The sequence below is a fragment of the Heterocephalus glaber genome, unplaced genomic scaffold, assembly GCF_053883595.1.
Source record: "Heterocephalus glaber isolate CG9 unplaced genomic scaffold, H.glaber_assembly_v1.0 deba00001689, whole genome shotgun sequence".
Classification (NCBI taxonomy): Eukaryota; Metazoa; Chordata; class Mammalia; order Rodentia; family Bathyergidae; genus Heterocephalus; species Heterocephalus glaber.
In genome coordinates this window covers 13,476,500-13,488,723 of record NW_028258414.1, presented here as the reverse complement: position 1 = coordinate 13,488,723, position 12,224 = coordinate 13,476,500, and the positions used below count along the sequence as shown (strand labels likewise).

The following is a 12,224-nucleotide window of genomic DNA, read 5'->3' as shown; positions in this document are numbered from 1 at the left end:
CAGTTAGCTTTATAAGTGAGTCTTAAACCAAACTTTCAAGGAACAATAGTCTAATCTCATACAAAATATTCCAGAGGACAGAAAAAGATGGAATTACAGTATACATTATGAAAGATTGGTATGACTTTATTAAAACTAAAAACATAGGGCCTGGGCATTTAGCCCAGTGGCACAGCACCTGTCTGGCAAGCATGAGGTCCTGAGCTTGATCCCCAGTACCAAAAACAAAACTAAAAACTTCCTTGTATTTTAAAAATTCTTACAAATCTGTAAGAAAGGGACAGCCTATTGGAAAAACAAGCAAGTTGCATTCAAGTATTTTCCTGAAGAAGTGACCCACAGAACGTGAAAAGCTGCTCAACCTCTATTTATAGGAAAATCAAATCAAGACCAAAATGACTTACTGACTGAGTTGTAAATCATCAGGATCTCTAGTAATGCCTAAGGGGCTATGAGTGATACAGTGATTTTGGGAAACCACTCAGAATTTCCTCCTGAAGCTGAAGAGTTTTACCTTGTGAGCCAACGCTTTAGTTCCTGCATGTACACAGCCAAGGCCATGTTCAGGAATGTGTGAAGCAGACTGTTCACAGCAGCAAACCTTGGAAGAAGCTCCGATGCCTGTCATCAGAAGCATGGGTAAATGCCATCGATGTAGTGTCACGATAGACTGTTGTTTTGCAGAGCAAGCAAATGACGTTTGTGGCATGCAGCAACATGGGAAATTTTAGTAATGTGTTGAGGAAAGTAGGCAAATCCTAGAAGACTGTCCTGTATGATGCCTTTTCTATTGTTGAGGTGCAAACACAGTTAAACACTCCCGAGTTGTGTGCAGGAGTGAGTATAAAAAGCATGGCAAAGGAATAGTAACCCCAGTCTGACGATAGGGCTTGGTGGTAGACCATTTGCCTAGCATGTGTGAGGCAAAAGATTTCAGGATGGCAGTTAGCCATAATAGAAGTCACTTGGAGCCTTAGTTCTTGGATTATTCTCCAGGTATTATTGTCCTATTAAAAAGGGCCAACGTGTGTGAGGGGGTCCTCCCACCACCCAAGCTTGGCCATGATTTCCCAGTGCCCCCCCCCATTGGGAATCAAACTCAGGACCTTTCCTTGCAAGGCAAGTGAGGTGCCACTGAGCTACATCCCTGGCCCTCCCAGTGCTTTCTTGGAGCAGAAAGCCGGGGCTCCTGACTGGCAATAAAGGACCAGAACAAGGGGAAAAAAAAAAAGGGCTGGGGATTTAGCTCAGTGGTTCCGCCACCTGCCTCGCAAGCTCAAGGTCCAGAGTTCGATCCCCAGTACCAAAAAAAAAAAAATTAATAAAAATAAAATATGTGTTCAAAAAGGACCAACGTGCCATGAAACAAGGGTTAATGCTGCATATGTATGTACTGAGCGTATGAATGCCTCTTGTTCTGTGTGACAGATCCAAAGTCGGGTTGGGGGTGAGGGAGTCTTTCTGGCTTCTTTGTCTAGTTTCTCAGTTTTTATCTTTTCCCAGCCAAAGCATCTCTCTGATTAAGCTCTTATTACTTTCCAAGTAGTGAGATTCTCCTGGATTTTGTTGCCCACAATTTTGTCCTTCCTCTGTTCCTCTATGCCGTCCCTTCTCTACTCCCCCAGGCTTTTGTTTACCGCTAGGTACCTGAATACGTGAATTGCCACATGAAGCCAGGAATCCCTGTGGACTTCTTGTCTTTCCTCAACACTTTATTGATTACATAAAACATGATGTGACACCATCCTTGTCCCCTGTCCAAGAGTGATGATTATTTGTCCAGGTTGCTGTAAGATTTTACTGCTGGAGTTATAGATCATCCATTCCAATTCCTTATTCACAGATAAGCAGGCTCATACACAGAGAAGTTAAATGACTTTATCATGGTCACACAGCTATGGGGAGCAGAGCTAGAACCATAGTCCACATCTCCTAACTGCTAGGCCAGTGTCCTTACCAATCAACTGGTAGAGACTTTGAAGGAGTGGATCTCTGCAGTCCTTGTAAATACCACTGTGTGTGACTCTCTCTGTAACCCTGGATAGAACATATGCAAAACACCTACATACTACAGTTACTGTGGCCTTTGACCAGCTGTCATGTACAATCCCTTCTACCCTATTCTGCAGTGGTTTTCTGTTTCTTCTGGAGGGCGCCTGTAGCCTGGTAACTCTGGGTGCCTCCTGGCAGTGGGGGTTAGTACACATGAAGAGCAACCATTTGACCGGAGGAGCTGGCAGTGACTTGGCCACAGTGTGCAGGTTGGGATGCAGGACAGTGAGAAAGTAGTTTGTACACACTGACTACTTAATTCTGTTACGGGACTTCTGATAAGAGCATATTTTGTGCACAATGCATCCAGGGATAATTCTAGCTGCCAGGTTCTCAGAGTCTGACTCAGGATGAGGACAGAAAGATTAGTGGGTCAGTACAGATAGGATAGTGTAACAGGACTGGGGTGGGACAAGATTTGGGTGATAGCGTAATGGCTGTCTCTACAACCCAGGCTATTGAGCCTGGTGCTCTGGCACACACCTGGAATCCCAGCACTCTGGAAGGCATGGGCAGGAGGATCACAATTTTGAGCCCAGCCTGAGTGGCTTAGCAACCTAAGGAGACCTTGTCTCAAAATTAAAAATTGGTTTTGGGAGGCACAAGGAAGGAAGAAAGAATACCAGGGTTCTTTTTTTTATTTTTTGCTTTTTTTCAGATAGGGTCTCGATGTGTAGTCCAGGCTGGCCTCAAAGTCACAGTCCTCCTGCCTCAGCCAGATTATTCTTTCTTGTCTTCTGTCAGCCTCTTCTGGAGTAGAACCTGCATAGGGATTTTTCTGGAACCTTGTCATGGAATAGCAGGTTACACTGTTTGGTGGCAGAGTGGACCCTTGTTGAGGACAGTGGGAATGGCAGGAATGTCTGGTGTCTGTCCTGTGTGGGGATGGAATTGCCAGTTTGAACCAAGAGGGTCTCATTGTCCTGAGTTTTGTTCAGGCCTTAGTGTGCCATGAGACTTCCGTGAGTCATGATGGACAGCCTGATCAGTGAAGACTGTCAGTTCGGGGGTGGGCATCCCCTCCTCTACTCCATGACTTCACAGAACCAAAATAGCAACAGAGTGGAGCTGGCAATATAGAAACCCCAGGGTAGAATGGTGAGCTGAAAGCCCTGCTTATGGCTGGTACTGATGGTGTCCTTTTCCTTCTTTATCCATTTCCCTCTCAGTCACACACACACACCCACAGTCTCAGCTCTGATAAGATTTAGCCTGTCATAAAGCTGAGTAGAGACTAAAGTCCTGTCCTCAAGCCACAGGAACACACAGGCCCTGTTTCATATCTAAATGAGAAAATTCCACATTGCATCTGTAAATGTTATAAAGGAGGACTCTTCTGTGTCGGCTGAGGATGGTAGAGGACTTGTGACTTTAGATAATGTGGAAACCAGAGGGAATTGGCACTTTCTCCATTGTGGGATGGCTTTCTGAGGAGGTAGGATTCTTCAGGGTAGTGGCCATTGTATTTCCCTATGGAGAACTGTTTATCACGTAAGTGCTCTGCTTCTTCCTTTGCTCTTAAATAACCAAGGTGTTTTTTTTTTTTTTTTTTTGGAGACAGAGTCTCTCCATTTAGTTCAGACCAGCTTTGAACTCTATATGTAGCCCAGGCTGGCCTCAACTCACTGCCCCAGCCTCCCAAGTGCTGGGATTACAGGCGTGCGCCACCACACCCAGTTTAAATAACTGGTTTTTATTGGTACCCAGGATTGAACTCGGGACCTTGCAGTTTTCGAGACAGGTGGCCCAACCGGGGAGCTAAATTCCCAGCCCTAAATAACCAGTTTTAATGTAACATCAACACTGGAGCAGACCTGACTCACTGCTTGGTTCCTCTCCACTGCCATTTGACAGCAAATGGCCTCTTGTTCCTGATTCACATTGTGTGTTACTACCCTACCTCAGAACCCTTCAGTCACTCTAGCTTGGTGCTTCCTTCTGTCCTCAGGACAAGCTCTGGTTGCCTTGGCACAGCCTGCAAGGCCTCTTGATCTGATCTTACCTTGCCCTTTCCACATTATTTCTCGCCAGTTTTCTGCCATTCACCATACTCTGTACAAACTACGGCACATGATTTTATCTTTCCTTCAGCCTTTCCTTACCCTGTTCTGCCCAGAACACTTCCCCCACCTGTCTTCTGGCTGACTCCTCCCAGCCCCTTCCTCACCCTCATTGTCACCAGGCCTCTTCGAACCCCTAGGCTCGGCTAGTTGACCTTCTTGCTCACACTGTGCTCTGTAATCTCCCCATCACAACCCCTACCATAGTGTGCTACAGTTTCTTGTTCATTGCCTGTAATCTCCACCAGACTAAATTTAGTGAGGGCAGTTAACTTCTTTTTTGAATTCACCATTGTACTGCCATCTGGCACATAGTAGGCACTTTCATAAATATTTGACCAAAGAATGGATGAGTGACCCGAGTTTGTTATTCTGTGACAGGAATGGGAAAAGGACAGCACAGGATGCCTTCCAAGGATGAGCTGGTCCAGAGATACAACAGGATGAACACCATCCCCCAGGTATTAGGAATTGGCCCTGCTCTGAGGAGCATTCTTCCTGGGCTGCTCCAGGCTGCAGAGACAGGTGGGAAGCATGGAGCTGGGCTGATTGAAGATTACAGAAAGGAACCGGGTATATCTTAAGTGGAACACACTTCAAAGTCATGTGGTCCTTGTCAGAGTATGAAAGCAGAGGCCAAGTTGAGATGGAAAGACAGAAACTGGGCCCATCCAGATTGACCCCAGGAAAGCAGACTTGTGGAAGGTGGCCTGGAACTCAGGGCATCACAGACCCCCACCCAGTCACCAGCTCACAAGCTACGTCACGGAAAGCTCTAATGCCCTGCCTCTCCTCTTTCCCTCTGCTCTTTCAGACCCGATCCATTCAGTCCAGGTTCCTGCAGAGCCGGAATCTCAACTGTATAGCACTCTGTGAAGGTAGGTAGCCCATCCACTCCATGCTGGTTTGGGTCCCAGCTTCTAGCTGCAATCTGGCCATGGCTGATGTCGGAGCACTGTGTCTTCCCCGCACCTATATTCTTGTGTCTCAGGCTTTTATCTGTGACTTCTGCCCCTTTCCACCCAGTGATCACATCCAAGGACCTCCAGAAGCACGGGAACATCTGGGTGTGCCCTGTTTCCGACCACGTCTGTACACGGTTCTTCTTTGTGTAAGTCTGGGAGGGGCGAGGGGATGCTGTGGTGCCGTGTGACTACTGGGAAGGTCCTGGCCTGTTATCTGAGCGTTGTCCCTTGCTACCTGAGTGGAGCTGACCCTAGAGCTTTCCCCTTGGAGGATGGGGATGAAGATGGGAAATGGTGGGGAGGAAACCAGAGAGGCTGAATCCTTTCTACCCTAAAAAATAGTGAGAAAGCTTTGACTTTTGGGGTGGGATGGCCATGCCTCACTGTACAGTGCCACTGCTTGACATTTTTTTGGTATTGTTCTCCCTTCATCCTCACACTTGCCCTGTCTTCGGCAGATATGAGGATGGTCAGGTGGGCGATGCCAACATTAATACTCAGGACCCCAAGATACAGAAGGAAATCATGCGTGTGATCGGAACTCAGGTTTACACAAACTGAGGGGGCCCCAGCCCTCCAACCACGCTGTTCCCCAGGATCCATCTGCCCTCACCAAAGGGCTCAGGAGCAAAAGGTGAGACTGCCCTGCAGAAATCGGGCCACTACCCAGGACCAGGACAAGGATAGAAGAGGCGGCCTTCATGGTGGAGACTGACCCAGGAACCACTCCACAGTGGATGGCCAGACTGACTCCAACCCCCGATTTGCCCAGTTGACTTCACCATGTTTGTAAATAAAACAATAAACTGGAAGGTGCTGTGGACTGGATATGATCACTGTGGTCTGGCTGGCCTTGGCCCAGCACCTATTCCCAGGCCCTGAGGGGATGGAGTGGGGAGAGTGGGGAGGGTTTGTGCTGCACAGCACCAAAGCTGAGTCCCTCTGGTGGTATGTTCTACAGAGCTGCCAGCACTTTTATCAGCGCAGTGTATTAGGTACAGAAGGGATCTTAGAAGTACACAGATGAAGCAGAGCATAACTGTCAAGATTTAAAAGTGCCTAAAGCCAGAGCAGCTCAGATTTCCTACCCTCAGAGCCAACTGCCTTCTGCACAAAGCCTTAGCCTTTCACTCTCTAGCTTGGGCTGTGCCCCTGCTGTCCTTCCTCCGGCTGTTTCTTTGGGATGCATGAGATAAGGGGGAGCTGGTAGGTACAGGAAGCTGTATTGGTATCTAATTTGAAGTCTTTTAAGGGAAGGCTAGCAGAGGGTTTGAAATAGGAATCTTTTTTTATAGTATGTATGTATGTATGTATATATGTGTGTATGTTTGTTTGTTTGTTTTTTGATACCAGGGATCGAACTCGGGTTCTTGCGCTTGCGCATGAGGTGGAGAAACCACTGAGCTAAATCCACGGCCCTGTGTGTATGTATTTTGAGACAGTTTATGTAGCCCGGGTTGGCCTTGACTCATGGTAATTTCCCTGCCTCAGCTTCCTGAGTACTGGAATTATAGGCAAGGACCACCACACCTGGTTACAATACAGTTAGAATCTTAACCAAACCGAGGTGGAAATCACTGAAACAGGTGTCCTGAAACAGCCTCCTGCCTTCATTACCTTGATAACCTGAGAACCAGGCTGTGGTCCATGTATCCAAAACTCTCAGTATAGCTGGGATATGTTGGACCTTTCCAAATAGTTTGTGAAATATTTATGAAGAAATATGGGCATACAAGCACAGCAAATGCAAAAAAAAAAAAAAAATTTTTTTAAAGACTTTTTACCAGACATAGTGGCACACATAGGTAATCTCAGGACTCTGGGAGGCTGAGGCAGGAGGATTGCTGTGACCTTTAGGCCACCCTGGGCTACATAGTGAGTTCAAGTCCAGCTAGGGCAGTTTAGCAACTTAGTGAGACCCTGCTTAAAATCAAGAGGATATAGCTCATTGTGGAGGCCTTGGGGTCAGTTCTCCAGTACTGCCCAGGTGAGTTTGCACACACACAAATACTTTTACAGATTTTTAATTTTCTTAGAGCCCTTGACTTAAAAGTCTACCTTTGGGCCAGGGATTTAGCTCAGTGGTTTCACCACCTGCTGCGCAAGCACAAGGACCTGAGTTCAATCCCCAGTACAAAAAAACCACAAAAGTCTACCCTAGACTATTGTCTTTCATTTCCTTTGTTATATACACATATCTTTACTAGGCAGCTTATCCTATTCTAGTTCTGGACTACTGTAACACAGAAGTACTGTTCCTAAGGACCATATCCTCAGAAGCTGTTTCTTAAACTCCTTTACCCCTTCTTGATCAAGATTAGTACCTCCTGCTGGATATGGTGGCACCGGCCTGTGATCCCAACACTCAGGAGGCAGAGGTAGAATCGCTGTGAGTTCAAAGCCGCCCTGAACTACATAGTGATACCTGTCTCAAAGAAAAAAAGATTAGTACCTTCTACCCCAGCATGGTGGCACACATCAGTATTCGCAGCTACTGGGGAGGCTGAGGCAGGGAGAATCATTTGAGTCCCAGAGTTTAAGACTAACCTGGGTAACAGTAAAAACCATTCAAAAAAACAAACGCATAGTGCTGAAGTGGCACTATGGTACTCGTGCTTCACCAGGCTGTTACCATTGAAAGCTCTAAAAGGTTCGCCGTCACTGGCGTCAAGCATTCCAACACTACAAGTCTCAGGCTCACATCTAGGAGATAACCCTCCAGGGTAAATGACCCCATCAGCCTTCCACAGCTGGAGTGCCCCCCTCTGTGGGGGGGACCTTTGCATCCCATCAGTAAGATACTAGAGACAGTTACACTGTGGCTCTTACTAGATAGGTGCTGGGCATTATGCTAAGCACGGCCATGATTTGCTAACACTTTCCATTACTTTGTATGTGTTTGGCATTGACTCCTAATTCTCCAATAAGCCTATGAAGTAGGTGCTGTTATTTGTATTTTGCATATCAGAAAACAGAGGCACAGAGGCTCATTTCCCATAATTCCACAGCTCATGACAGGAGCCTGATTTCATAACTGATGTTCTGGGTCTCTCCCACATGGCCTTTTGAGCTTTAGAAGATTTTTGCATGCAATCCTGAGAGCAAAGGTGGAAGATAAATTTTCCTTAGAGATGTTGACTAACATGCCGAGGGTCTCAGCTGTGGATCTGCCCAACTCCAGGACCTTATCTTTCAGCTATGTTTTTACTTCTCTAGAGATTCTTCAACAGCTCCTCTGGTGCCCCAGCAACTGGACCTAGGTGCATGGCTACATGGTATAATGACATTTTTGCTTCATTTCAGAAACTGTTAACAGGCTTTTCTCAGTTGTAAGCATTTCAGCATCTGATAAGGCCAGTGCTGTTTTAGGAAATGCAGGATTGAACAAATAGTTTTTGTTTGTTTTTTGAAGCAGGGTCTCTGTAGTCCAGGCTGGCCTTGAACTCTCAGCAATCCTCCTGCCTCAACCTCCTGAGTGCTGGGATTATAGGCTTGCACCACCATGCCCAGCTACAGATAGTGTATAATACCAGAAAACTCAGCTTTTGGAGAGGAATCCGTCCCCAGCCTGGAGGGGGAGCTGAGGGAGGGCCTAGCTGTTTGGGAGGTGGGCAGGTGGGGTCTGCAGGCCCCGTGTGAGCAAAAAGGCATTGTCCATCCCAGAGGTGAGGCCATTACAAGCACTGTATGCACAGGTGGCAGTGGTGCGGCCTTCTGGCTTTCACATTGTCCTGTGCTCAGGTAACCTCCCCTTATTTAGAACTGGACACTATCAAAAAAAAACCGACAAAAAATAAAAACAAAAATCCTTGAACCTAGTAGGTACTCCTACAGATATTTCCTGAAGAATAAAATTAGGGATTTAGCTCAGTGGTTCTGGTGCCTGTCTCACAAGTGCAGGGTCCCGAGTTCGATCCCCAGTAACAACAACAACAAAAAAGTGAAATACTTCTGTATGGAGGCATTTCAGTGATTATAGAACTGAACAAGCTTGGGATAGGGCCAGGAAAGAACTACTTTCCTCAATTAGTTCCAGGTGGAGAGAAGATGGCTGCCATTTCTGGACTGACAAGTCAAAAACTCCTTGAGGTTAACCTTCCTTTCCCTCCTGGTAATTTTCCATTTGGGCTGGGTGTGGTCGTGACTGGTGAGGATGTGGCCACCTGCTGGGGAGAAGCCTCCTGCTGGTCCTTTTGGCTTGCAGGAAAGGAGTCTGGTGCTGAGTCATTACCGGGTGACTTAGAGCTCCTTACACAGGATTCCAGATGGAGGCTTGGGGCTTCTCAGCTCCTGGAGCCAGTCTAGGTTAGTGGGCAGGAAGCCTTTATGGGTTACACAGTTCTTCCTCTGCCCCCAGGAATAAACTGGGCTTAGTCACTTGAAGGGGCACTGGCTTCTGTGGAGCATAGGACTTTCCACAGATGGAGCTTCAACACCCCCGCAAAAGGACCACAGATGCCACCATTTAAATTGTTGTCCTTAGAAGACCCACAGTCCCTTAATCCTGTCGTTAAGTGGGTCAGGGAGGCAGTGGCCAGGGTATAAGGACAGACACAGGTGGAGGGTGTGTCGGGGAAGACAGGAGGACTCTGATGTGCTGGCACCGCCCCCCCCATCTCATCCCATGTCCTGTGCGTTGGGATGCTTCAGTCTGCTCTGTCAGTGACAGTGACAAAGCACCCAGGCAGAGTATTGGGGGGGGGGCACACAGGCTGACTGCTAGAGAGCCTGAGCTCTGGCCACACCCATGGTGGGAAAGGAGTGCTCAGGGGCTCCAGGGAAGTAGCTTGGTGGGCAGGAGGAGGCCACCCTAGTAAGGCGTTTCCAGTGAGCCCTGATGGTTCTGGGCTAGAGAAAGTCTGCCAGAGGTCATTGTGGTGACAGGGTCACCTTGGCTGAGGCAGTATTTCAGTCTAATGAATAAGGACTCTTTAGTCTCCCTTCTTGCTCTAAGTGCTGGTGAGCTGTTTTTTCAGGAGGGTAGGAAAATCTAGATACAGTTGGATTAAAAATTCCGTATTCACCGATTGACTGTCCCTTTCCCATACACAAAGCCTGTTTTCTCTTCATCCCTACCTCCAAAGGGCCCATTTTTCCTTCTGGGCTTTGTCTGGGGTAACTGATAGACGCTACACTGCTTAGGCCTGAGGAGATTTTAGGAGTCTGAGGAAGCCACAGAATAAAGTCCATCTACTGTGGCTCTAGAAGGTGCAGAGGATGTCCAAAGTGATGTGTTTCTGCTTTAACTTGACATCAAAGCCCCGTGGGCCGGCCTAGCTATCTGTATTGTGGAGCAGAAACAACGCTGCTGTTGCAGCAGAGGCCAGGAGGTTCCATGATCAATGAGAAAACCTGAAATCTCTCCCTCCTCACCTGGGCCCAAGTTGGTCTTCAAGCTCCAGGATTGCATCCAGCATGATTTGCACACACACACCCCAGGAATTCCACTGAACTTAGTTAAACCACAAAATTCCAGATTCTGTGGTTCTGTGCCCAAGAATCTACACAAATCAGCAATCTGTGCCCTGGCCTAGTGAACCTAGCCACTCCCTCTCCATCCTGACCAGGTCAGTGAACACAGGAAGTCTTGCTCTAGGCTGAGGGCTTGTGTGTTCCAGCACCCCTGGCTCCTGGTCAAAGGAGAAGATTCAGAGGTCAGCCTAGGCAAGCTGGACTTAAGAAGGATGTTCTGGCACTGAGCACCCGGACAACCCTGTCTAGACAGTTCCCTGAGGAAAAGGCTGCCTACCGGGCACCCTGCTGGAGTAACTGCAGTAATTCCCATGTCAGCTGATCAGACTCCACCCTGAGAAGCAGGGATTGTCCTCAATTTATTTTAAGGAATTGGACTCCTACTCATTTAATGACAGGATACGGTTATAGGGCTGGTGAGTGGAACTGGAACTAAGATAAGACATAACCCAAGCTTGCTCTTTACTGTGCTGGTTCTCAGTGAAATTGACACTGTTACCTGAAAGCCAAGTAATTCATCTACACTGCATCTAGCGTGAGCAGGAATATGCTGGGTTTGTTGCGAAGTCTTTTGGACAGCATTTCTACAACTGAGATGATCAGGATCTGCAACCAACAGGCACCAGTTTGCCACAGTTCTGTTTAACACATGCATTTCAATCTTGAGACTACACCTGGACGTAGAACGTCAAAATGCCACATAGTCCACCACAGGCAGATTGCTGCCACCGAGTGCTGTCCATCACTTTTTTTTTTTTTCTTTTTTTTTTGGTACCGGGGATCCAACTCTGGACCTTGCGCTTGCGCAGCAGGCGGCGAAACCACTGAGTTAAATCCCTGGCCCCTCACCACTCTTCATAGATCACACAGCGAGGAAATCTGACTCCCTCCTCTGACGCCTTTTCACTTACAACTTCAGTTCTCTCACTACCTTAATAACCAAGCACTTCCTACTTACAATTAAGGGGACCAGAAGAAATTTAAAGACTTTATTTCATTGTCCTCAAATTTAGACTGTCACTTTCTCCACCCAGCTTATCTGAGTTAACAGGAAGTGGAATGAAGGCCTGTGATTCAGCAGAGCTTCAGCCTGAACAGGTCACACCCGTCGGTCTCATTTGTTGGCAGAAAGGAAAATGAACCTCAGAGAATATTCACATTTTGAACGCGGCAACGTTGTATCTGCTCTCAGAACGTGGCTGAGGAAGGATAGAGTTAGCAGCTGTGTAACTGATAACTACTCTCATTAGCGGTTGGTGAGACCACAATTGGAAAATTCAGAAATGCCCTGTAGAAAATGTAAGAAAAGCTCCAACAATGTAGATTTAAATGCCCAGGAGGGTTGGGAACATCAGCGCTGCTCTAGCAAAGCTCGGCGCTTTCTGATTTAGTGTTTCCAGACTGTAGCAGAGCCTTCCATTCACTTTCTAATCCCAGCCACTTGCTCAGCGGGATTCCAGCTGAGTTACTCATTCACTGGCCCCAACCAGTCCTTCCTCGTTCCGGGGTCGAGCTCCCACCTCCCTCTATTCCCACTCTAGGGCCTAAGCCCTCCCAAGGCGGGCCAGACTCCTCTCCATCCTTGCCTCCTCGCTCCCCGCCACTTCCCGTTCTGCTCGGCGCCCTAGGGTGCCCTGGGCCCATACCCGCGGGGTGGGGAGTCGCAGAGCGGGGC

The 12,224-nt window shown here is 47.6% G+C and overlaps 1 protein-coding gene across 8 annotated transcripts in view; it reads left to right on the top strand.

Annotated features, from left to right (window-relative positions):
• The window catches only part of Parp6 (poly(ADP-ribose) polymerase family member 6), a 28,192-nt gene extending 22,287 nt beyond the window's left edge, over positions 1–5,905 (top strand). For all 8 annotated transcript variants that reach the window (XR_015446479.1, XM_021236971.2, XM_087198935.1 and 5 more), the window contains 4 exons: positions 4,494–4,573; positions 4,927–4,990; positions 5,139–5,223; positions 5,536–5,905. Coding sequence is in view for 7 of the 8 variants with exons in the window: in XM_021236971.2 (XP_021092630.2) it covers positions 4,494–4,573; positions 4,927–4,990; positions 5,139–5,223; positions 5,536–5,638 (332 nt within the window). In the remaining variant the exon portion in view is untranslated. The remainder of the gene's footprint in view (positions 1–4,493; positions 4,574–4,926; positions 4,991–5,138; positions 5,224–5,535) is intronic.
• The last annotated feature ends 6,319 nt before the right edge of the window (positions 5,906–12,224 follow it).